At 40.1% G+C, this 25,335-nt stretch overlaps 1 protein-coding gene and 1 long non-coding RNA gene across 4 annotated transcripts in view; one reads left to right on the forward strand and one right to left on the reverse strand.

Moving 5' to 3' along the window:
• The window catches only part of INTU (inturned planar cell polarity protein), a 38,826-nt gene extending 16,067 nt beyond the window's left edge, over nucleotides 1-22,759 (reverse strand). Inside the window, exons 1-4 of one of the 3 annotated variants that reach the window (XM_053941181.1) lie at nucleotides 22,603-22,759; nucleotides 13,810-14,396; nucleotides 5,972-6,019; nucleotides 5,027-5,112 (exon numbers count right to left, since the gene is read on the reverse strand). In XM_053941181.1, the coding sequence (XP_053797156.1) occupies nucleotides 5,027-5,112; nucleotides 5,972-6,019; nucleotides 13,810-14,396; nucleotides 22,603-22,691 (810 nt within the window). In that variant the 5' untranslated portion in view covers nucleotides 22,692-22,759. Of the gene's footprint in view, nucleotides 1-5,026; nucleotides 5,113-5,971; nucleotides 6,020-13,809; nucleotides 14,397-18,227; nucleotides 18,359-22,602 lie in introns of those variants that run through there. The other 2 variants (XM_053941180.1, XM_053941182.1) reach the window with 2 other exon arrangements.
• Nucleotides 18,426-21,132, forward strand: LOC128787194 (uncharacterized). Its single transcript, XR_008430603.1, has 2 exons — nucleotides 18,426-18,627; nucleotides 20,514-21,132. It is a non-coding gene; the product is annotated as an uncharacterized LOC128787194 (long non-coding RNA).
• Nucleotides 22,760-25,335: the final 2,576 nt, after the last annotated feature.

The following is a 25,335-nucleotide window of genomic DNA, read 5'->3' on the forward strand; positions in this document are numbered from 1 at the left end:
AAAGGACAAGCCAGCTATTACATGGTCTATGAACCATGTGAGTAAGCATGTGGTTTGCTATGTTTTCATACATAATTCTTATGGTTTTGAGAATAGAAAAACATACTTACTACTCTGGCTTTGTCTGAGCACAAAAACCCATTACTGTGCCATTGAAACACACACAGTATTTGACTTCTTTCAAAATGTCAGCAGTTTCTTAAATACATATCCTGAAGGCTCTTTCTCAAGCATTTCTTTGCCATTTTGACTGACTGACACATTTGCACAGGGAAATCCATTTAAATTTACACTGGAGTGCAAAAATCTGTTAAAATTGTAATGGTAGCAATTCTTTCATTTTCAGTATGTTAACTTTCCTTTTTTTTTAACTGTAAAATCAGAAAATAAGAGTTTTGTTGTTGTATTTAACAATTTACACAACTACCAAGTAGACTAAAAACTGCTTACATCCCCTTACTGTGGTGTCTTCAGAAGAAAGATCAGAACACAAACAGAATATCCTCTCTTAAACAAAACCTTAAAAGGTTTTAGATGATCAAGCTGATTTTGCAAAAAAAATATGATAGTTACTGTCCCTTATTTCCCAAATAAGTTTAAACCCAGGAGTTTTAGAATAAATTAGTATTTCCTGACACACAAACAACATATAATCCAAACTTGATGTAGAAACATGTTTCAAAATTTGCTTTACAGACATACTTTTTAAAGCTCTGACATAGAAGAATCATGTTTGTTAGTTGTCTCAGCAGTGATGAAAGCGATTTTTTTCTTTGTTTGTGAATGAACACATTATCATTAGTGTGAAAGGAGGAGATGTGAGAAACACCGATCTCTTGACTGAGCATAAAATGCTAGTTCCAAGGAGAAGAAATTAATTTATGTTCTTGGATGAGACCTTATCGTTTATCAAAGTGACTGAAGATGTATCTGGACTAAGTAGGCATGCTCTTAGTTTCCTCTTTCACATGTTTTTACTCAAGACTGTTTGTCTGCCTTGAAATACTGTAACATGGGAAGTTCTGAACACAACACATCACACCAAACCCTGCTTCTTTCTTAAAATCAGGGCACTTTAGCCTGAGGACTGATGCAACAAAATCCATTTTTGTTTTTCCAATTGTGATAAATTTTGAGAAGCCCAAGCAGATAATTTATACATTTAAAACCAGATCATTTTGGTAATTGTGTATGTGTGTTCACAAACTTCAAGAGAGGAGTGCCAGCAAGAAATAACGATCCTTGAAAACACCCACTGCCTGTCAAAGTAGCTTGGAGAGAAGTGCCATTGTCAGCTCTTACAGCTACATTTGTCACTGGTTGCCATCTTCCACTTTAGTCCCTTCCCAACACTTTCCATTCATTTTCTCCTCTCCTATTTGGGCTGCCATCAGTCTTTTTTCTCCTCCTCTTCCCTGACACAGCACAGCAGCCAGTCCTGCTCTCCTGTCCTATCTCTTTCTTTTCAGACAGCAACTCATCCCTCGCCCTCTCCTCACCAGTCCAGTTTTGATTTCTGGCACTGCACATGAACAGGGCTTGAGGAGCAGGAAGACCCTGCTGAGAAGCAGCTGCTTTCTAAGCCCCAGTAACTTGATAGTTGACAGTTTCAGAAGTGTGTGCTTTCTTCTTCAGCATTCTGAAACTCCGTTCTGTTTCTCTGTCACGCCATCTGCATATATTTCAGAATATTTTCCTCATACCCTGTCTAACTTCTTGCAGATTTCCTTAAGGCTTAATAGTTATTTCTCTCAACTTCTACTGCAGCTTGTCTCTGGACATTAAGTCATGACACTTAGGCTACAGTCTCTACATTAATGACACACAGATGTCATTCTTGCTGCAGTCTACCTTTTAGTCGCTCAATTTAAAAAAAAACAAACTTTGTCTGTCTTGTCTTAAGAGACACAACCATATGATCCTCCAAAGAACAGCTCAAAACAAACTGGACTGAACAGAACTTTAACTCTTTCTCAATCTGGAGTCATCCATGCTGCCTCCCACATCACTGTAATAGAAATTGACCAGGAGACTGCATTTCGACATATATATATATTTTTTTTTTTGGTGGAGAAGAAATGAATCTTCATCCTGAGCAGTGCATAGGATCTGATTAAGTATGGCTACTCAAGTCCCCTTTTATAAGTACTGACTGTGAAACCTTCTACAGCTTCGATTCCATTTCTCCTGAAGAAAACCAGTTCAAGGCACAACAGAAAACAGAAAATTACATAAAGAATGAGAAAAGCATTAATATTCCACTCTATACATCATGCTCATGTTCTCAATACTTAGAACATTTCTCAAGAAGAATTTAATCAAATGGCAAGAAGGTGGCAGGAACAGCTAATTGTGAGGGACATGGATCATCATTTTCTGCTTAGGAAAGGTGACAAAGTGGAACATGACAGAGCTCTCCACAGCCATGGCAGGGTAAGAAATGAACAGTTAACTTTCTCATAACCCAGGAACGTGGGGGTATGACATGCACTTGGTTAGATGGAAATTTGAAAGCCACTGATAATTAACATAATACAAATCAGTTACATAAATCACTGTTCCAGGATGCTGTGGAGGTCAAAGGAATTTTAAGAAACAAAGGAGAACATAGAAATCCTTAACTGATTTTACAAGTCCTTTATTATTAACTGCTGGAAGCTGGAAAGTAATGATTGGAAGGTCACTTTGTATTTAATCTGCTTCTTAATATACATTCTCAGTGTACATTTCTCAGTGTAGAAAGAGAAAATGTAGCTGCTGTACCACTGGTCTGCCCCAGAAAGGCATGATTTCATCTGCAAGAAAGCTGCATGGCTTGGAAGATGGATTTCATTACAGACAGAGCTGGGGGCATTGCCTGCCTTTTAAAGACTGCCTGCTGGTTCCTGTTTTCAGTATCTGTTTGCCATGTGCTTATGGTCTGCACAACTGGAACTCAACATTTCAGGCTGAAATTGCTGATTCTAGATATCTGCCTCAGGCTGGATATTTTTACAAAGTTTTGAGTCATATGGTTCTGCAATTTCTGAGTATTAAAGAAGAGTATATTCCTTTAGCATATCTTGCCCTTCCTATTCTGTCTTCTCTGTCTCGTGGTGCTAGGAAACAGCAACTATTTTGATTACAGAAATGTAAAATGAAGGACTAATGTAGCAGTTGGACTTCTATTTCTCAATAAATGCGCTAAACTAGCCCTTACAAGCCTAGATCTAGTTGCCTAAACTGAGGTAAGAAAAACAAAATTCTGGAAATACAATAATGAGATATGTTATGTCACATAGTGCAGTTGAATCTAGGTAGTGAAGTTTTTGAAATTAATTCCAGCAATTTTTAACATGAATCCAGAAGAGCAGGGACTTCACTTAAAGAAATAACTTATATGTAAGTAAGAAGGCTTCAAACTGCATATTGTTTGATATTCTGCAAGGTAAGATGACTGAGAACACAGTAACAATTTTGATTGTATTACAAAATGTCAGCTACAACAACTCTCTGCTCCTTCAACAGCATGATTGCAGTGTACTGCATGGCAAAAAAACCCAGAAGTCTGTATTTATATCTCCACTGGTCTATTCTAGCCACCACTTGTCTGGCTTGACTCAAACTGCACAGTGGAAAAGGAATAATTGCACTTTAATGAAAGGATTTGGAAAGCCACCATGATAAATATTTCAAGTAATGGCTGCCTGCTTGACAGAGCAAACACTGATACTGCATCACCAGGAACTGCTCTGTCAAGGGCTACACTGCATTTGAAAAACAAGTAATACCTACACCCTCATCTAGAGAGGATGCAATTACACAAACTGGATCATCTTTGCCTTTTTTATCATTCTGTATTTAATAACAGTTACAGCAACTCCATATTTGGTCAAAGGCAGACAAGAGAAGATTTTTCTCCCATGGAGCTCTGCCAGTGCCTGACCACAACTCCAGTAGCTCAGGCAAACTTCAGGCTGTCAGATATCTTGGAAAGCTTCCTGAATTGACATCTTCAGTACTCAATCTCACTGCAACAGAATATATATTTCCACAGGAACTTGCATATAGAACTTTGTGTTCAAGAAAACACAAAATTTCCACTCTGAAAAATCTCTGGACTGTAAAATATTTCTATTATTATCATTACCTTGAACATTCTACCTGAAGAAAAACTACCAAGCGACACTTTAATTTTTAACCTGCCCCTGCTCATACCTCATACACATGAAAGTTTCAACTCTTATCTTGTCTTCCTGGCCATCAGCAAGTGGATTTAAGCAGAGTAACTCAAAATATTCCATTTTAACATCCTAGGTAAGTAACACTCTCCTGACTTTGCTCTGAAGTAGCTATCTAATTCTTCATGACTTATTTAGTTCTTCATTAGAGCTCCAAAATGATTCAGCTAGAAGAAAAGAAAGTTTTGGGGAAAGAAACATAATTAATCAGATTTTTTTGAATTTTTTTTTGATACTAATTTTTATTACTAACTTCTATCAGTTTCATCACTGTTGAGTTTTTAAAGATCTTGAAAGTATTCAATCTAACATCTTTTAGAACCCCAAGAATTAATTTTTGTATTTAAATATTAAACCAGTATCAATTTCACCACTAAAATGCTCTTAAATATTTTTAATAGTACTCCTTGTTAATTCAGGCTTGTTTTTACTGTCTTGTAGTTTGTGAGTCTTGTTTATACTGATGAAGACATAATTATTTAATTTAAAATACTTTCAGAGCAATTATTACCATTTTAAATACAGTAATTGGCAAAAAAATCCACTACTATCCTGCTGACATGTTTATTTTTAAGCTAGACATCAGCACCTACCTATTTTCATAGGATTCTTCTGATTCTTATCAGAATTAAACTCTGAAATTTCTACTCTCACTGAAGTCAAGCAATGCATTCAAAAGATAACAGAGTAAATTTTAAGAAAAAGGCCACCTAAACTTTGTTTCCTCAGGAAAAAAAGGCTAGAAGCAGTACTAAGTCTTACAGAGGATTTTTGGAATAAATGTTCAACTGTCCTGTATACTGTACCTGCATAGGACCTGGAATGCAAGACAAAACCCTCTCTATGTTTTCAGAATTCACATCGACATCATTTACAGCAACAAGAACATCCCCTGGAGGTGGAACAGACAAGAAATGAGAAATTCAGTTGCCACTGCACCACAATACAGAGTAAAAAAGTGTCTTAAAAAATTAATATGCCATCCAAGCTGTCATAAATGTCCATTTGTTATATTTAAGTAGATGTTTGTTACATGCAATATTTACCACTTTTAGTCTATTACCTCAGTGCTCCTAAGGCCTTATGGCCACACCCACATCATTTGACAAAAATTATAGAAATATAGAACAGTTTGGGTTGGAAGGAGGCTTGAAGACCATCTAGTTCCAACCCCTTGCCACAGGCAGGGACACCTTCTACTAGACCAGGCTTCTCCAAATCCCATCCAACCTGGCCTGGAACACTTCCAAGGATGGGGCACCCACAGCTTCTCCAGGCAATCCTTTCCAGTGTCCCACCATCCTCACAGTCAAGAATTTATTTTTTCATATCCGATCTAAATCTACTGTCAGTTTAAAGACATTCCCCCTTGTCCTGTCACTACAGGTCCTTGTAAAAAGTGTCTCCCCATCCTTCCTGTATGCTCCCTTCAGGTACTTCAAGGCCACAATTAGGTAACTGTGAAGCTTCTCTTCTCCAGGCTGAACAATCCCAATTCTCTCAGCCCTTCCTTAGCAGAAGTGTTCCAATCCCTCTGACCATCTTGGTGGTCCTCATGTGTAACACCTCTCCAAGCCTTTCCCTCCATCTAGGCTTGCATCACTCTTGTTACCTGACCAGAAGCAAATTTCTCATTTTAGTCCTTTCTCTTCCATTCCTTGCCCCTGCTGTGGGTTCTCCTCTCTGTGTTTTTATCTGCCAGTTTTTCCTGCCTAACAGCATCTTGTGTTTTCTACATCTGACACTCTTACCATCACTGGAAATGGGGAAAAAAACTCTTAGGGTCCCACAGTCATTAACTGCAAGAGAAAAAGTTTTGAAAAATTAAAGGCACCACCTACAAAAGCAAACAGAACCAAATTATAGCTTACAATCTTAAAATCCACATTCCAGTTTAAAGTACAAAAATCAAACTGGGATTTCTATATGAAGTGAAGGAAAATATTCTCAGGAAGTATCCCAGCGGTAATTAATTGATAACCTATTCCTCATCCCCCTCAAAAAGATGCATGTTAAAGTGTGGAGTGTGCAAGAGGGATATGAGACCTGTGGAAAAGAAGACCAAGTTGTGAAACTAGAAAACATAAAAGTAAAATAACATCAAGAGATAAAAGTACATAGACCTGTCAAAAAGAATAGAAATGGGGAAGTAAAAATAAAAGGATTTTTGACCATTCATTGTTTGGCCTTTCCTTGGTGAGTGATTCCATCCCGAGTACTCCTGAGAGTCCTATTCACCTGTGCTCAAGAAAAAAGAAATCAAATGAGGTCATATAGACAGAAGTAATACTGCAGCAACCATAGGAAATTAAGAATCTCTTAGTTAAAGACAAGGTGAGCAGAGCCTAAGGTGAGAAAGCAGCTAGAGTGGAAATCAAAAGGTTCTGCAGACCCTAACCAGAGAACTTCTACAAAACTTTCCAATAAAGGTACTTAGAGCAAACTACCCAGGATGAGGCAACATAAATTTATGACAAGAACTGTAAGAAGTGACTGTCAGTGGCACCAGGATTTGATGATTCATTAGTTCCTTTACAGAGGCAAATACTCAACTTTAGAGTAACAAAATAGCCTTATTTTCTACTTGATTTTCTTTGGTGGCACTTTCAGTTGTCTCTGCTTTCTCTCCTGGAAAACTTGATTAGTTTCTAGCTCGTATCTTCTGTAGATAGGGAAATAAAGAAATTAGCTTCTTATTTAACACTGAAAATTAACAGATTCTTATGTATGAACTAAAAATACCAAGAGCTCCTCTGAACGAGCAAATTGAAAACCAAGCTTCATTTTGCTTGAGCTGCACAAAGACTCCCCTAGAAAGTACCTCCACATCCTCTCCAAGATTATTAACATGATGTTCATCACTCAGGCAGTGGAAAGGGATTAGAAAAAGGATATGGATTTGCAGCAAAAGTGCATGTTTAGCATAGTTATATTTTAAGCCTTGACTTGGCAACGAAGATGTCAAGTGCAGAAATAAAGTACTGAAGCACTGTAAGGTTCAGTGGGTATTTCAATTTTCCAGGGAGAAGACTTGCTCAGCTCAAACTGACACAATGCTAATGACATAGCACACTATGGAAAAGCACAGCCTGAGTCTCTAAGGTTTCTTGATTCCCTGAGAATCTATTCAAGGCCACAGAATGCTCAAGTTCAGGAGAAGACCGACAGTTACCATTATTTCTATGTTTTAAAATACCTTCAAATTGCAACTGGGATTCTTCCTAGGTACAAGGTCGATTGCTCAAAATCGGTGCAACACACAATCAAGGCCAACAAGAGACATAACTAACCATCAGTAAGAAAACTCTGAATACCTCTAAAATGCAAGCAATATTCCTCTTTAATACACCAGGCAATAACCAGTTGCTCACTCTTCTTTTACATTAAAGGGAAATTCATTCCTATGCCTTCTGATGCAAAACCAAGGAAAGGGTACATTTTATTCTACACATAAAAATGTTTAAAGTTTTTCTTTTTCAAGAAACAGCTCTCTCCCTAACCTCTGTGTTTCTTGATGCAGTTAAGTTTTAGTCTGTCAAATCTTCAACACAACAGTAATTCAAAGACAGAAAAGCTGAAAGTCGAACAGCATCTAAAAAGAACTAAGTAAGTCCATGCCAGAGCCCCAGGACATGAAAATTAGTAATGAAAAGCAGAGCACTCCGGCTACTCTAATATAACAAGAATTATAAACAGGATTACTATGTTCTTTGTTAAGAACACTGTATTACAGATCATAATACACAACTACAAGAGAAAGCATAAATCGCTCTTGTACTCATCATAAACAAAAGTTTGTGCTCTGTTTGTTTGACTGGATCCTTAGGAATTCTGTTGTAAAGCCATTCAGAGGAGCTGCACACACTTTGTGAAGACATCCACACCTCAGCACTTGAGGGAATGTTTTGGAACCACCAGGGTGGAATAGACAAAGACACTTGGAAAGGAGAAGAGCCATCAGTATTTACATGTTACACACTCCAAGTGTTTTATTTATTCAATGCCTAATGTACACATGTAAAACTTTCATTGCAGCAGTAAATATTTATTCCATCCAATTGGTAAAAATGTAATCATGGACCATACATGGAACAGCTTTCCAGAGCACACAGCCCAATCAGTCCTGTAAGGCTGGCTGCCTTACAGGAAATGCTGTATCACTATCAAAGAAGAGCAACTTGATACACAACAGAAAAATCTTTACTGATTAGTATGAATTTTCCAGAATTGGGGGTGGACACAGTGAGGGTAGGTGTTTGTATTTTTTGCTACTTTTCTTTTTGCCACATACAACAGCACTCAAAGAATAGAGACTATGAAGTAACAGAATAAATAACATCATTGGGTAAAGTAAGAGCTGTGTAAAATTACCAGAATAGTCTTAAAGAAGGACATGACCACAAGAGCTACTCAGTGTGATAATTAACTGCAGTGAAAAAGTTAATACATGCAAGTTGTACTTTGTAAGAGCTTGACATCTACATTTTATTTGAGAATTGTTTCTTGCCCTTTAGCAGTGTGAAAAACTTACAGAAAGACAGACTGATTCAGGTCTTCAGACATTAAATATGTAAAAAAATTAATGCACTTGTATTAATCTGATTTCCATTACCTAGTGCTTAAACAGTTCAGTTTAAATGAAATCGAAGTGTATATAGAATATATACAGAATAAATAGCTTTTGCAATTAAGTTGGTCTAACTCAATGGTCTGCAGAATTAAGTCAAACCATCCCAATCTAAAACATCACTGAATTACAGATACAGGGAGAAACATCAGAACAAAGTAACACTCAGTTCTGTTTTTAGAGATGCAGTGAGCCACTGCAACAGAGGAAAGGAATTTTCTTCAGGCAGCTCCAGGATATCATTGTTTAAGTCAACAAATTTATCTCTAGAAAAAAGACATGTCCTTCTGGAAGAAAGGAGTTTAGATTACGTATTAGGAAGAGATTCTGTCCTGTGATGGTGGTGAGGCCCTGGCACAGGTTGCCCAGTAGAGCTGTGGCTGCTCCATCCCTGGAAGTGTCCAAGGCCAGGCTGAATGAGTGTAGTGTGGGGTTAGACCTCTTCCAACTCAAACTATTCTTTGACTCTTTTTAAGGAATTAAGTAAGCTTTACTTAAATCTCATAATAAAGAAGGATCAAGCTTTTGAGTGCTATCACTTACTGTGGAAACATTCTCAGTTGACAAAAACTGTAAGACATCCATACGTGTTCTCTGCACAATGTTACGCAGGGCTGAACTTTACTTGAGTGATAAAACAGAATTCTCTCTATTTTATTAGTTCTCATCAGAAAACACTTCTCCCATCCAGTCAGCAGCAACTAAGACCAGTGTGTCTTGATATCAAACACCCAGTCTACACACAGCTGATGGAATTATTCCTGCCTCTTTAATGACAAAGCTTAGGAAAGTCTTTGGAACTGCTGACATCCCTAGAATGTTTATTTCAGAGCTGCCTATCTCTTTGCCACTTGAGGCACAAGACAATGACTTCTGTTAACCATTCCTTCCCTAGAGATAAACCTGCAAGCACCATTTCTAAAAGTAGATCCCCATTAGATTAAGCCCAGGGACACAGATTGGCAAGTAAGCACCACTTCCATACTCTGATGGGAAGGGCACTTTTTTTTTTCTGAAATCAAGAGAATCAAGTTGTTCCCATGGGAGAGGATGGAGGACACTTTTGTCACGGAATCCTGATATTTAATTTTCTCCGTTCTTGGTAATAACTTGGTGGGAGCACTTATAAAAGTTCCCATATGCCTTTCCAAAAAAGGCAAACTATGGAATGCATTCCTACTGAAGAAAGGCAGATCAATTATTTGTTTAAATGTTAGCAGGCTGCTTTCATCCAAACCAGTGCTGCTGTGCTTCAAGAGGAGATGAAAGGAACAAAAGCCACATCCCAAACGCCACAATGAGAACACAGCAAAGCTTACACAAACTCTGTTTCATCTTGTGAGCCCAACATCTCTACTCTGGAGAGTAAAGATACACCATGTATGGTAATTCCACATAGAAATCACAAACTCTCACAGTATTTTGGTCCTTTCTGGTCCTTTGGTCCTTCCCTGTCTTTTTTCTGACAGGACTCTAAGGATATAGTCCTTTCGAGTGAAATTTGCAGTAGCAGCTGTAGCTTTTGCATACTGGGGTATTATAGCCCATCTTTACTATCAAACACAATTCTTGTCAGTGGGGAGTTTTCACAATTTTTTGACAATTTTACATACTGATAAAGTGAGAAGATTCATACTGAGCTATTTGGTTATGAGAGCAATAAGATACTTTCAAAGAGGATAACAACAGTACACTTTGCTAGTGAAAAGAGCTTTGCTGTATTTTCAGTGTCATTGGAATTAAGTTTTTATTTTACTATGGTAAAGATGATGCTCAACAGCATTTACAAGAACTTTTCCCCAGCGTGGATCCAACAGGTTTCAATTTGAAGAGGGGTGGGAACCAAATTATAATAGCATTACCTATCACAACCCTTTTTTGTCAGGATCTGAATGTGAGTATTTTGAGAAGTTTTTCCTCTTTGAAGGTATGCTCAAAGTTTTCCACAGCAGACCAAGCTTTGCTTAATGTTCCAAATTACCTGAAACAAGGAAAATGTTTTGCCAAAAATACAAAAGGCACTTAAAAAGCACAAGATAGAAGCAACTGCATTTCATCTTAACCAAAATGAAAGTGACAACAAGTTTAAAAATAAATAAGAGCTTTTCTGATTTGAAAATTTAAGATGGATGCTGGCCTGCTAAATGTAAAAAAAAAAGATAAATTAACTGATAAACAACACATGGATAGAGTGCCATCTTTTTAAAGTTTTAGCTTGCAGAACTGTTGCGTTTACTATCATATGGTCAGTGCCTGCATTCCACTTGGTTAATAAAATACAGCAACAAGACTTACGACTTCCATATGCAATCTTAAAACCAAAAATTAAAGTGTACTGTGCAAATAATAAACAGATGTTTTAAGTGTTCAAAGCTATAAAGGACATACATTTCAAAACAAATAGGAGAAGCCACCTGAGGAAAGTGATTATTAAGGATGGAAAAAGAAGGTACTTCCACAAAAAATGCTGAAGCATAAACCACTTTGTGAGTCAAAATGATTGCTGCAAACTGGTGACCAGGAAGACAACCAGATGTCATTTTAAAGCATGTATTTTTAAAGGAAAGTATAATTTGGATTTACCTCACAAAAGACTACTGCCAAGCTGGTCTGGACCACCGAATTATTATAAAGCTGAACAAGAACAGGTTAATGTTTATACACACACAGGTCAATGGAGATGAATAAAGTTATAACCAGAGCAGCCAGCAGGCATTGTGCTGTGCTGATCAGGTATTCCTCCTGTGATGGCCTAAGAAGCTGCTCACTTTGGTGCTAATTCTTCAGTTTTAGACTGATCACAAAAACATTCTTTACCGGCCGTTTCCACAATTCTCCACACAACTCCTAAAACTGACTTTGATCAAGAACAACTGAAAGGCAAAGTCCTGCTGTTATTGTTCTTGAGCTTTCTGTCCAACTTCAGCTCCTGTGATGATCTGAGGAGCTAGCTACTGAACTCCAGTTGCTTCTAAATCAGGCTTCAGGTGTACACCACAGCTATCCCATCCTGTGATGCGCAGTACAGAAGCAGGAAAGACAACGGATTTTTGACAAGAACAGCATTTTTTTAAACTGTATATTCTTTATGCAGACAAGACTGAAATCTGAGCATCTAATTAATGCAAAGCATCCCTATTTCTAGATACCACATAAAATTTCCAGAGTACTCAGCTTCACTATAGATATATAATTTGAAGGTATTTTTATATGAAAATTACATATTTTCCACCACTGGCACTGAACACAGCTCATTTTCTCAGTTAAGAGCTGAATAACCCCAGTATGCTTAAAACTATTTCATTTCCAATGTGCAAAAAACACAAGGCAAGGGTTGATGATAGCCTGGGACATAATAAATGTGCAAGACTCTTCTTAGATGAAGTAAAATGTTCTTCTATTTGAAACAAACAAACAAAAAAAAAAAAAACCCACAGTTTTTGTCCTCACTAGCTCTGGGAAGCATTAAGTGCAGCAGATGAGATACTATCTCTGGTTAGGTCAGCTTGATCTCCTCGATCTGGCACTTGCCTACACTGTTCTGACTTCACACCTGCCCTCACAAAAATGTTATATACAAATCTGTGTCCCAGAATTAACTTACAGGTTACAAACACCCACTCTTACACTAATTAGATTAAACACCCTTAATCAGATAATGTTGAAACTCGCTCTCTCCTCCCCCGCAGCCCACATCCCCTGCTTCTTGACTAATCAGTTCTTGCTGGTTAAATTTGAAAGTTATCCAATTTTCCCTCTGGAGTATTCTTTAGCATCTCTACCAAAAACTCATGCTGGAGCAATCAGCCAGTTGAAGCATGATGTGCCTTTTTACACACACAACACTGGAACTTCAAGAGCACTCATGCTGACTTTGAGGGATTTGTGCTACTTCTAGCATTAAGATTTTTAATGATCTTCTAAGCAACATCACATCTTCACTCTCCCACTCTGTAAGCAACCAGCTTCAAGGGTAATTAAATAACCTTTCATCCTTTACAGATGTGGCCAGGTTGTCTCACATTTACTGTCTCTGAGGTTGATGTCCTGAGAGTGCCAAGTTTTTGAGTGGCCTCAGTGCTGGGAGTGGAAGCATTTCTGCTCCCTCATTACCCCTCACAGCAGTTCATTCCCCTCCATCATTCACATCTGGGTGCCTGTCAGACCTTCTGCGACCCAAATTTAACTTACTGCAACAGCAAAATACTAGACAGCCAATTTCTCTTCTGGGTTAGTTTCCTGCCAGGTTATTTCATCAGCTCATGGAAGTGCCCAAACAGCCAAACCACCACAAAGGCTGTACTGGCTCACTGCCTCCCCAAACTGCAGCCCTGCCATGGATTTGGAGCCTCCCAAAGTCACAACTGCTGAGGAAGCTGCTGTTGGACTTGCTCAAGAGAAAAATAACCAAACAAGGCTGTGGAGAAAGTTTGTAATGTAAGAATGTATCTTACTCAGTATTTTCCCCCTCATTTTTATGACACAAAATCCATTTAAAGCATATATAAGTAAAGCTTTTTATCCAAGGGGGATGCTGTGGAGAAGAATGAAATCTAAATATAGTATCTGACAGACTATAGGTATGGCTATATCTATCTTGGCTATATCAGTCCCACTTATCTACTGATCAAATTCTCAGCTAAAATCCTAAGTGAAAGGTGGTGATGAGGTATTTCTTGCTCCAAGCTGCTCAGTCTCTGAACATTAGGGGATGGTCATCTCCTTACTGTATTAACGCCTTTCAGGTTATGCCACATGTTCTAAAAATCAGTAACACAGTAAAACTGACTAAGTACCAAACCATCAGATGCAATGACACTGATTTAAAATAACCCCTCCAGAAATGATGTAATTGCTTACGTCTCAAGAATATTCAAGTCAGCTGCCTCTAACAGCAAAAACCCCATAAATCTTCATATTAAAGGAAGAGTGCAGAAGTTAGCTATTCCTTCAGTTACTTACCAATCAGGATTTGACCTGTTTTCATTGCAGAACTACCTGGCACCAAGCCATGTACCACAAGCTTCTCTTCACAGACTCCTCTGGTGGCTTTATCCCTCCTGCCTTGTTTTTCCACTCTTCTGCTGCTCCATGAAGACTGATGGACAATACCTACTAAGGTTTCCAGCAGCCTCTGCTGCTCTTCTTCCCCAGCACTGTAGAGCTTTCTGGGATTTACATAAACAGATACATCTTTGTACTTCTGCTGAACAGTGACACCTATTTTCTGAGCAGACCGGTGTTTCAATATGGAAGTAGGACCAGAGGGGTGCACACTGCAGCTTCCACTGCCTTTCTTACCAGAACTCTTTGGTAAAAGACTCTTCTTTTTTAGCATTTTGGTCCATTTCTTGAGTTCATACTTTCTTTCCTTTCGTGATCCCTCTTGAATAATTTCAGCTTCATTTTCACGAAACCGGACATGATTCACTGCTGGCATTTCTGGAGAGCTGTTCTGAAGCAGAACTTCTTCTTCACTTTCACTTAATTCTAAATAAAATAATTCCCCATTTTTCTGCACACTGTCCAACCACTCAGGCTCAAGGTCACTGGAAAAGAAAGAGGAATGATCAATGAGTTCTGATAAGGAAGATCACTGTGCAAGCGAGATCTGATTGTTTTAAGTAGGGAGGGGACAGAGAGAGTGCAAGGGTTGAATAAAAAGTAGGAAAAAATTAGTTGTCCCCTGAACATTGTCAGCTCAACTGCTTTAAGTCTGCCAGGAGGGTTAGGGCTTGTTTTAGATAAATTATGGATATGGCAAGGAAAAATATCCCTCTCACCAGTAAAATAGTTTCTTCAAATGCCTCAGAGGAAAACAGCCATTGCAAAAAGCAGTATTCTCTTTTCAGAAAACAAACATTTCTTTGACATGCAAATTTTAATTAGTAATTACATTCATGCGCATGAATGCTTTTCTCTTATGAGAAAAAATTCCATTCTATTTGTTCTCTCCCATTATTTTTTCATTTATGCATTTGTAATATAATCATGGCATGATTTTTGAGGTGGTCCTGTGCAGAGCCTGAAGATAGACCTGTTTATCCTTGTGGGCTCCCTCTAACTCTGGATATTCTGTAATGCTATGGGAACACAGATTGCCAGCCCTTTGGAAAGAGAAGATAAACATTTTAAAAATCACTTAGCCTTAACATTAAAAAAAAAAAAAACAAAACCCAAACAATTTAAGATGAAATCTAGGTAACAATTTTTAAAACCCAAGTTCCAAATAGCATCTGCAAAAATACACACTAAAAATGCAAAGAGGCAGCGCTGCTACAGAAACAGATCTGGCAGCTGGTGTGGATCACCCAAAGTCAAGAGCAAGACACTTCTGCAAAGCAAAGGCAAAGTAGCTCTAGGATATAACAGAAACATCATCAGCACAGTGCAAAAAATTTTTTGTCCTAATTTGGCAATGGTGATGTGTCAGCCATGTCCAGTTTCAGATAGTAGGTTTTAAGAAAGATGTAATAACTGGAACACACCCAGAGCAAAGAGACAAATGTTATTTAGCCTATAAACACATTTAAAGGGAAGGAGACTGAAGGAAATAATACTCTCTTGGCTGAGGAAAAAGAAAAAAAAACAACCAAAAACTGCCTGCTGAGGGGCAACAGACCAAATGAACCTTGAGGAGAACCATGGAGTGTTACTCCAGAGAGATGAGAATCCATAATGGCCAAAGTAAGAAGAGTACTCAGAGGTTTAATTATCTGGGATGTTCTGCATGGAAGATTTTCAGGAACAGACAAGACCAATTAATTCTTCCCAACCAGATGAGAAAAGGTCTCTTTGTTTCATAAAAATCATCTATGGAAAAATGAGACTGGGGATTTACATCATAATTAATATAGTAGTTTAAAGTCAACACACATTCATACATTTTGCACTAGAACTACTTTTACTGAATAAAGAGTGCAAATCTGGTTTAAAGCTAGTAATAAATATTCAAATAGAGCATTAATTTGAAAACACAGATAAATGATCAAGTTTAGCTGAACAGAGAACATTATACAGACATTGCACCAGAGCACCTTTAAGGGCTCAACAAGGGGATCTGGGTGTACTAACAGTACAAAAAACATTGGCATTACTCTCCTTCTGGAGCCCCAGTTATTGAGAAAAGTCTATGAATCTTGCACACAAGAAGAAACATCATCTATCTCCTCTGCATTTATTAGCTTTTTTGCCCAAATAGATAGTTTAAAAGAAGAGCCACCAAATTGTGATAATTTGGCTCTACCTGAGGGATAAATCCAAGTTTGTGATTTCTGCTGAGTTGTACTCATAATCCTGAGTTCTAGTTCAAGAAAGTATCAGAATGCTAACAAAACCTAAAGGCTGTCAAGGGCACACTCTTTCTGATCCAACATCTCTCAAAAGGTGGTAGGCAAGAAATAACTTGAGAAGTTTTTCCTTGGTTTGTTTCTTAAGGAGTACTCCCACATTCTGGCATATGTAAGCAAAATGAAGCAAAAACAAACAAAAAACCAAAATCCCCAAACCAACCAATCAACTCCCCCCGCCACCCCCCCCCCAAAAAAAAAAACCCAAACAAAAAAAGGAAACACTAGAAATTTACAAAGAAATAACATCTGGACTAGCAAAAACTCCTGTCATGTATGATAGCATTTTTATTCCCTTTTAAAAAAGACTCTGATCTTTGGAAAAACTGTTTCTTCTTTGGGGTAGATGTCAAAATTTCAGCCTGGACACGAGTTCATACAGTCATGTTCTCTATTTTGATTAGAACAATATGAATCACTGGCCAAAAAAAAAAAAAAAAGGTGTGGGCATTCTGGTGTTTACTTTGGGTTCACCCAAACAGAACCACTCCAGAGAGAAGTAAAGAAGGAACTGTACTGTAAAGAAACTCTCACTTTCCCAACAAAGATCCACAGAGACACCTGGAAAAGCAAATCTGAAACAAGAAGTCTGCACCTCGGATAAGAGATTTTTTTCCCCCTAATGCTGTAGTATTACAATACATTTAAACCAAGTAAGACAAGAAAAAAGGAAAAAAAAAACCAACTTATTTTGATCTCTTTCATGTCAAAACAGTGCTTACACAATAACCTCAACTTGCCTCTAGGACTGGAAGCTTCAGTCAAAGGAGCTAAAAAACCCGAAGGCCTGCATTTCTCTAAGAGTAGTTTCACTGATCCCACACAGGTATTTCCTCTTTGGGATAAATGTCTGAAGAACTGTGCTGATGGAAATTGTCCATTTTTGGAAGAAAGATAAACTAGAAAGGACCCAAGTTCTGCTGGATAAATTGTTATATAGACAAATTTTTAAAAGTATTATACGTATTATTACAAGCAGTAGGCAGGTGTTACGTGCTGAAATCTGTAGAACAGCTTTATCCCCTAAACATACTAAGAATGACAGTAAAAGGCATTTTAGATGAAAGAATTGAGAAAAGAAAAAACCCAAACACACAAAATATAAAAAAAACACATCACTTCAAGCTGAAATATTACAGTTGACTTCTGGCTTATAAATACAGAAATAAAGTAAGGTAGGTGTACACACAACAGCTTTGTGTCTGAGCCAGAGGTACAGGGCAACTACAAATTAAACTAGGCTTGAATACAATTCTGATTTCTCCCACTTACTTTTTTTCCCCCCTCCCCTGCACAGCATGATGAAACTAACATGCTGAATGAAATGCTATTGATTAGACCATGAAATACACATTTGAAGTGTCAAGCACATCTGTTTTAACACAGGGAACCAAGTCAATGTTGTAAGTTGTAAACGACCAAGTTGTTGTTGTAAGTTGAACTTCATCCGAATTAAAAAAATATAAACTAAAACCCCGGAGGCTGCATTTGTAACTTAAAAATACGTATTATAACAGAACTATCTTCTTACTTAGACAGAAGATATGTGAACTACACATCCGAAGTATAAAGCACAGCTGTTTTAACACAGGAAACCAAGTTAATGTTATAAGTTTAAGTTCATCCGAATTACAAAATACACAAATAAACTAAAACCCCAAAGGTTGCATTTATAACTGTAAAATAAGTATTATTACAGAACTGCCGTCTGACTTAAGACACTAAAATGAAAGACGGCACCTTTCCTGCTAAAGCGTGCGCCAAATTCCTCCCTCCCCTCTGCTTCCCAGCGGGGATGCAGAACTCAGCGCAAGGACCGCCCGCAGCTGAGCTCACGCCGCGTTACCCTCAGGGCTCTGAAGGGACACACTGTCGGAAACCTTGCACGGCTCTCTGCTCCCAGAGCCAGCCCAGCCCAGCCCAGCCCAACTCGGCCCAGCCCCGCACCGCCCGCAGCCGGGCTCCCCTGCGCACGGGCGGCGCGACCACAGCGGAGCCCCCGCGGCTCGCCCTTCTCGGCCCCGCCCTTACTCGGAGCTCGCAGCCAGCGAGGAGCCGGAGGAGCCGCCCTGGCTGCCGGTGCCCGCGGACTCAGCGCCTTCTCCCCCGGCCGCCTCCATCCCCTCCGTGGCGCCGCTCCCGACGGGCGCCCCGGACGCCATGACAGCCGCGCACCGGGCGGGGCACGTGACGCGCGCCGTGCCCTCCCATTGGCCGGCGCCCCGCTCGCCATGGAGACGGAGGGACGCGCGAGCGCCCGGCCGTGAGGCGCCGTCCCTCGGCGCGGGGGGTAAAGCCTCCATGGCCATGGGAATTCCCGTGTGCCCAGCCTCCCCCGGCCCTCGAACGCCTTTCCCTGGCTCAACGGGAACGCGTCGTGGAGAACCAGACTTTAAGTAGTTTATTTAGTACCAGCACTCGTCCCATAAAGGTACCGTTAGTGAAACTCGGGAGTCCTAGGGTGAGGCTCAGAGCATTGTAACCAAATACTGGTCAGGAGGGGGAAACACGAGGTAAAAAGTGGTTCTGGGGTCAGCTGGTAAGCAATGGGATGCCTCTGTGCTTTATTTTATGTGCTATTGTATCAATTTAACGAGCTCTGAGAATTTAAGGTAGGTTCTCCTTAGGTTTGTAAGGAGAGTAACGTGGTTCAGGAGAAGCAAGGATGTGACAGACACAAACAAGTACCTTAGACTAGCCCATGCAGTCTACACGTATAAAATCATGCACAGGCGAGAGAGACACACAAAGTAATCCCCGACTCAGTTTTCAGGACTTAAATTATTCACATCATGAAAAACAAGACCTATGGCAGCCCTGCAGACAACTTGCTGTGTAGCTCTGTCAGTAAACCCATCAGGACACACATGGTGAGTAGGGAAAGGGATGGAGAGAAATTGTTGGAACATGTTTCATGTGCTGGATTTAATCTTTGCTCACTGGGATATTTGCACAGCTTCAGCAGTGAGGTTTTATAGCGCTGGAACACTACAGAGGAGTGACAGAATCCTGGTATGAAATTGCTGTACTTGAAATTGCTTCAGGGAAGCATATATTAGTAAGTGTGATTTCAAGTGAATTAGCAGACAGAAATGTTTTGGACCGACATCCATGTGATTAAGGCTTCAACTGGAGTAAAAATACCTACATGAAATACTGAAGGGCCATTCTGAAGTCCCTAGATAAGACTTGATTTTACAAATAAATTACTGTTGCATGGTTATTAAGACTACAAACTTATCCAGAGGGGGGGACAGAAACATTTCCTGAAGAAAAAAGCTTGTACTACTATGGTTTCATTTAGAAGGTGAGATATACTGTCCCACCCTCACAAATTATGCTTACATTTCCAAGCACTTCTAATACACCGAGCAGCACACTGAAGTGTTTCTGTAGAGAAGTGATAGTCAATGCCAGATGGTGCTGTGTTAGTTGAATTTCACTGAGTTCAAGAGCTGATTAATTGGTTCCAGTTGTTTGCTCACTAAGTGAGAAATACAGGCTCTCTCTCAAGGAGGCAGTGGTTTTACACCACTTGCTATTTTATAGGAATAAGCGTATTATGAATGGAAGGATGATGGAAGGCTTTGGTCCTCAGAGAGGAGTAGCTGGGAGCCACCTAAAGACTTGGCTGAAACGAATGTGGAATTTCTGCTGCTGTGGGAACAATTAAAGATTGCAGGATATATCTCACACAGCAGGATCTTATTTTAGTGAAGACACAGATTTTCCCACACAATCCCTCTTGAGAGGAAAGCGTCTCATTTCTTGGGCATAAATATTAGGATGAAACTTGAAATAATTTGTCTTCTGGCAGACACTTTACACTTAAGCTGAGAGCTGGGGCTGATGCTCCTCACTAAGGAATCCATGAGCCTTCTATGCCAAGTTGCTGTTTTTAACATGCAGATGGTAAAAATCTGCCAGAGGGTATCACTGGCATCAATAGCACTGCTCACCTTCACTAGACAACTGGGTAATGAGCACTTAGGAATGGATAATTAAAGCCTGAAGGTTGTTATGATTAGCTGTTCCTGCAAAGAACTAAATCCACGTGTGGATATTTATTTCCTGACCTAGAGTCTCTTTTTAATTTTTTTTTTTTTTGCTTAACCTGTTTCAGAAGCTGTTGTGCTTTAAAAATAACAGCCTGCCTTGATCCATGCCTATATTCAGAAGGAGACTGAAATTAAACGAAGACAGGTTATAGGACACACTGGTTCCATGCTTCAAATTACAGCTCTTCATTAGTGCTAATGAGATAAGAAGGCCCTAAGTGACTTGTTTATGTTTCATTTTTTCCTTTCTTGATTTCAGATCACTTCATATTTCCAGGAAGGCTCTACCAACAACTGGACAGACACAAATGATACACTGCAGATAAAACATGATATGTAACAAGCAGATAAAACTAAGAGGGAAGTAGTTTATCTTTGTTTTTCAGTTGTTTCTTGCTGACACCTGTTTACTGAAAGAAAAATTAACCAAAAATATGAGTGACATTGTATTTCAACTATTGATTCCAGTTTTTTTTTATTCCTTCAGGGCACAGCATGAGCAAAATATATCAGAATAATTCACTCTTTTTTAAAGATTAATGACAACAACACAAGTTTCCGCTCCCCTGCCCAAGTGTTTCTTAAAGGACAAAATACATATTTCACAAGGATTCCTTAATAATGAATTTTTTTTTTTTATTATAAGGTTCCCATAAAACCGTGTAAGACTGTGATTAAAAAAATCTTCTGTTCACAGCTCCTCTGACAGGACTGTGTAGAGACCATCCACAGCAAAGTGGCATGAATTGAAGAGTGACACTGTCATTTTAATTGGGATATTTACATATAAACGAATGAAAGCTATCTCTGGGACCAGAGGAACAGAAATTTTGTGAGCAAAGACTCTAGTGCTCAATAAATGAAAGAGAATATTCTGACTTCTTAAGCTGTCTGTATCAGCTCTGATCACAGAAGGTATTTCAGAAGAACACAAACCCAACAGGAAGACAGCCATGAAAAATCTGGGAAGCGTAGTATAACTCATCTCATTCTTTTGAAAAACAGTCTTAAGTTAAAGAGTTTTCTCCAGAATGAAAAGCAGCTGTAATTTTATTTCTTTCCCCTACTGCTTTTACTTCACCTTTAATGTTTTAAATGCTTTTTTTTTTAGGATCACCTGCTATGCATAGCAGGCATGTCAGGCATGAAAGAAAACCATTATTTGCAGTCAGTCAAAATGCAAATGTTTCAAGCATGAGTAGCCTTATTCCACTTAGAGTATATTAACGTAAGCAATACCACGGGGCAGCGTGTTTTTAATGCGGCTCTGAAACAGAACATTTTCTGTTAAGTCACTGAAAAGTCCATGGGGTTCTGTTTGCACTCGAGCACATTTATTGTGCCTAAAGCAGCCTCAGAGTGCCGTGCTGGAGCAGGCTGATTGCAGAGTGCCCTCCTTGCTGTGCTGTGTGTTTGCATCCCCAGTGCTCACAGGAATGGATTTCACACGTCTGACGCCTTGAGCTGGAGTTAACAACCACTTGTTAGTTTCCATAGCAAGAGCTACGTGGAGCTGGCACTGGAAGTGCCCGTGTGCTTTTTCTGTGCAGCTGGAAATAAACCAGCGTGGCTCAGAAACAGGAAAGGGACACTTAGCAGAACTGGAGATGAGCTTCTCTTGGATTCTGCTGAATGGGATGCGTTTTTCTTTGTAAAGTTTCTGCGGGTCTCAGCTAAGCACACGGAAAATGGCATTAAGGGTGGCTTTCAGTATCCTGCACGGGCCTGCTGGGCAAGATCCTATTGTCCAGATGTCTTTGTTGGGGGGTACCTTGGAAAATCGCACGTTAGGGATGGTGAATGCAGGAGGAAAAGCAGCTGCTCCTCATACAGTGTGCCACCTCCTGTACATCCACTTAAGGATTTCTTTCCCATCCCTCTTGGATTTGTGTGCGAGTTAGAAAACATTATCCCCTGACCTTAGAGAAGGGTTCAAAACGCTTATGGCATGGATGCAACAGCATCAATCTATATCAAAGACTTATCAGCACGTTTCTCTGCACGTGTAAGAGTCCCGGGCGTAGCCCCGTAGCTCTCCTCACCTGCACATCCTCCTCTTCTCCAGGAAGGAAGGAGGGAAGCCCGAGAGCACCTCGGCTCCCCGCCGGCAGCCACCCTTCCCTTCCCTTGCCGTGCACAGAGTGGCAGCCTCGGCTCCCGGCGGCAGGACACGGCTCCTCGCCCCTCCTGCCGCCACGACAAAAGGGGAGCTCGCCGGGGCTCCGGTGGCTCCACTGTCCCTCCGCCTGGCGGGTGCTGCCCTACGGAGGGGCAGGGATGCCGGAGCCTCCCGAGCTCGGGAAGCGATCTCGGGCGGCCGCCCCCCGCTCCCCGTCCCGGACACTGACCTGTGCAGCAGGACGCTCTGCACCGAGTCCAGGTCCTCCAGGTTCCTGGTGACGGGCCGCGGGATGCTGTACCTGCCCGCTCCGAACATCGCGGGCGGGCGGGCGGCCGCCACCCCCGCATCGCCCGGGCCGCGGCACCGGGACTGCGGGCGGCCGCGGGCAGGTGGCGAGAGCCCTTGAGCCCCGCAGCCCGCCCGTCCCCGCCGCGCCGCCCGCCCGCGCCCGGGGCCCAGCGGCGCCGCGCCGCGGGGCGCGGGGGAAGCGCGCCTTGTGCTGCCGGGAGGGCGCGCCTGCTCCACTGCGCTGTGGCACGGTGTAGTTTCTGTCAGGAACTTGCCAACTGTGAAAACCCGACTTTCAGATAAATAAAGTAAGGCAATTCCTCGCTGCAGCAGTAGATTTTCACCTCCCCCCCCACCCAGAGCTTCATTCCCAGCTCCCGCTATGTGAGCAAATAGTTTTTCCCCATGTATTTTCCTGCTGGTCAAAGTAGTGAATTGCGCGGTTGATCCTCTTTCCTTAAGTAACAATATGAATAATTAGTAATCACACAAAATCCAATCCGGTCTTTGATTCCCTCTTTCACAAAATATTAGATACAAGTGGTTTCAGATGATGACGGGACTCCTTACTGGGTTCCCATCTGTAAAATTCTGATGCAGTATATTGAATGAACAGGGACATGAATGTATAAAACCCATATCTTCACCATTTTTATTCTTTCCTGTGAATTGCCATAATTGATTTTCTCTGCTTCCTTTTATGGGATCAGTTTTCTTTAATTTTTCAAGATGTGGTCATCTCCTCCAGGTTTTCTCCGACAGCTGACATAAGATCAATAGCTAATAAAGTCGTGCAATCTGTTACAAAAATCATGAATTTTAGTTTCCCTCAGACATTGTGCCTGAGGTAATTACAGAAGCACAGCAATGGAGTAGTTTCCCAGAAAAACCATTAAGAGGAGGACCACTGGCATGATAGACAATGGATAGCAAACTGGAAACCACTGAATATTTTAGCACCACACTCTGTGGGATGCTGGCCACCACGTGGAGCAAAAACGTCAGCTTTTTTGGAGACTTTGGCTTGAGTAGGCAGTGGCAACAACTCAGTTTGGAGAGGGTGAATGCAGAATTACCATGAGTCTGTGGGTGGGATTCTCACCAACTAGTGTGACTTGAATATTTAGGCCTCTTAACATTTTTTCCTTTTCTTAAAATTTTGTTTTGTTTTCTTTGATACCAGCATGAAATTTTAAGAGAAGGACAATCCCCTCTGAATCCCACTCCTGTCAAAGATATGGAACCACCACCCCCCATTGAGGTGAGTGACAACAGCAGGACTAAAATAAATAAAAATCTTTGATACCAGGGTGCCAGAGAAACTGAATATACACCAGAGTTTTGTGTCTAAGTAGCAGTGACTGAAGGAGTTTGGCATGTACAGTATCAAGATCAGCATAATGCTTCCACAGTGGGCACTGAGCAAAGAACTTTTTGCATTACCCACATCTTGATTTCAGAAAGCTGATGGAAAATTCGTGGTGGTTGTGTCACCATTGCCTTAGAAAAACACTTAAGCACCATCCATATTTCAGCCTTTGTACCTTTTTTATGCCCTGAGGGAGCAAAGATGTTTTATTTGTACACAACAGGGCTGTGTTTTCCCCATTCACTTAGGACAACACCAACCCCACATCTGGGTCTAGAATTTGATGGTAGAAAACAACAGAACTCCCAAACATTACCATCGAAATCACCCTGTGTGTCCAGAAAGCCCTTTCAAGATCCTTGTCAGCTTTTTGTTTTTCCTGGGCTCTTCCTCACTGGGAGACTTTTTTTTTTTTTTTTTTGTTTCTTAAACTACTGAGCTAGTACTGAATTTAATGGTAGTATAATCTGCTACTAGTATTTTACTTTTATGTGGGTTTAAAATTGGTTGTGAAGATCTTTATTAGAATTGCTTACAACTCAGCAAAACTAGAACGTGTAAATATATAGAGACCCCCAAAATGTGCCAAAATGAGAGAAACTGGATTAGGTTTTGTGTAGCTTATGAAATGGAAGATCACAAAGCACCACACTGCTGACAAACAGGCCAAATTACTAATTTTAAAATCAAATAGAATGTTTTTCTAGGTGTCAATTGCAACTTTTACCACATTTAGTATGCCTAGACTCAATATTTATGGGTGACACAACTGGAAAATGAAAGAGGAGCGGAGAGTCAAAAGTGATACAGTGGATACTTTCAGAGCCCTATATTTTTCCCTGAATATATTTACATTGCCTTAGTGCACATAAGTTTTTAAAGTTAAAAGACAGGGGTCTGAGCTAGCATTAATCCTGTAGATACTTCAGCCTTTGATATTTACAAGAATTACTTTATTGAGTTTTGTAGATTGCAGTTTCAGTAAAATACAAAGTGCAATTGCATTGTATTTTCTGCAATTGCATTGTATTTTAGGCCACCTTAGAGGAAGGTCACGATTCCATTTGAAGTTTGTCAGCTTTTGTATTTGTACACAAATGAGAACATGGCACTACAGCACATTTTTCTGAATCCAATAAAATATGTGCAGTTGGAGAAAGATTATAAAATTCTGCAATGCAGAGAAAACCAAACCAATAGAGATTGGGAAAAGAGGAAATTCAACCAGTTTAAATGCACAGAAATGACAATAATTGGGAATTTTAAGAGACATCCTCCCTACAAAGTAACAATAGCCTACTT

Source organism: Vidua chalybeata, chromosome 4 (assembly GCF_026979565.1).
Source record: "Vidua chalybeata isolate OUT-0048 chromosome 4, bVidCha1 merged haplotype, whole genome shotgun sequence".
NCBI classification, from domain to species: domain Eukaryota; kingdom Metazoa; phylum Chordata; class Aves; order Passeriformes; family Viduidae; genus Vidua; species Vidua chalybeata.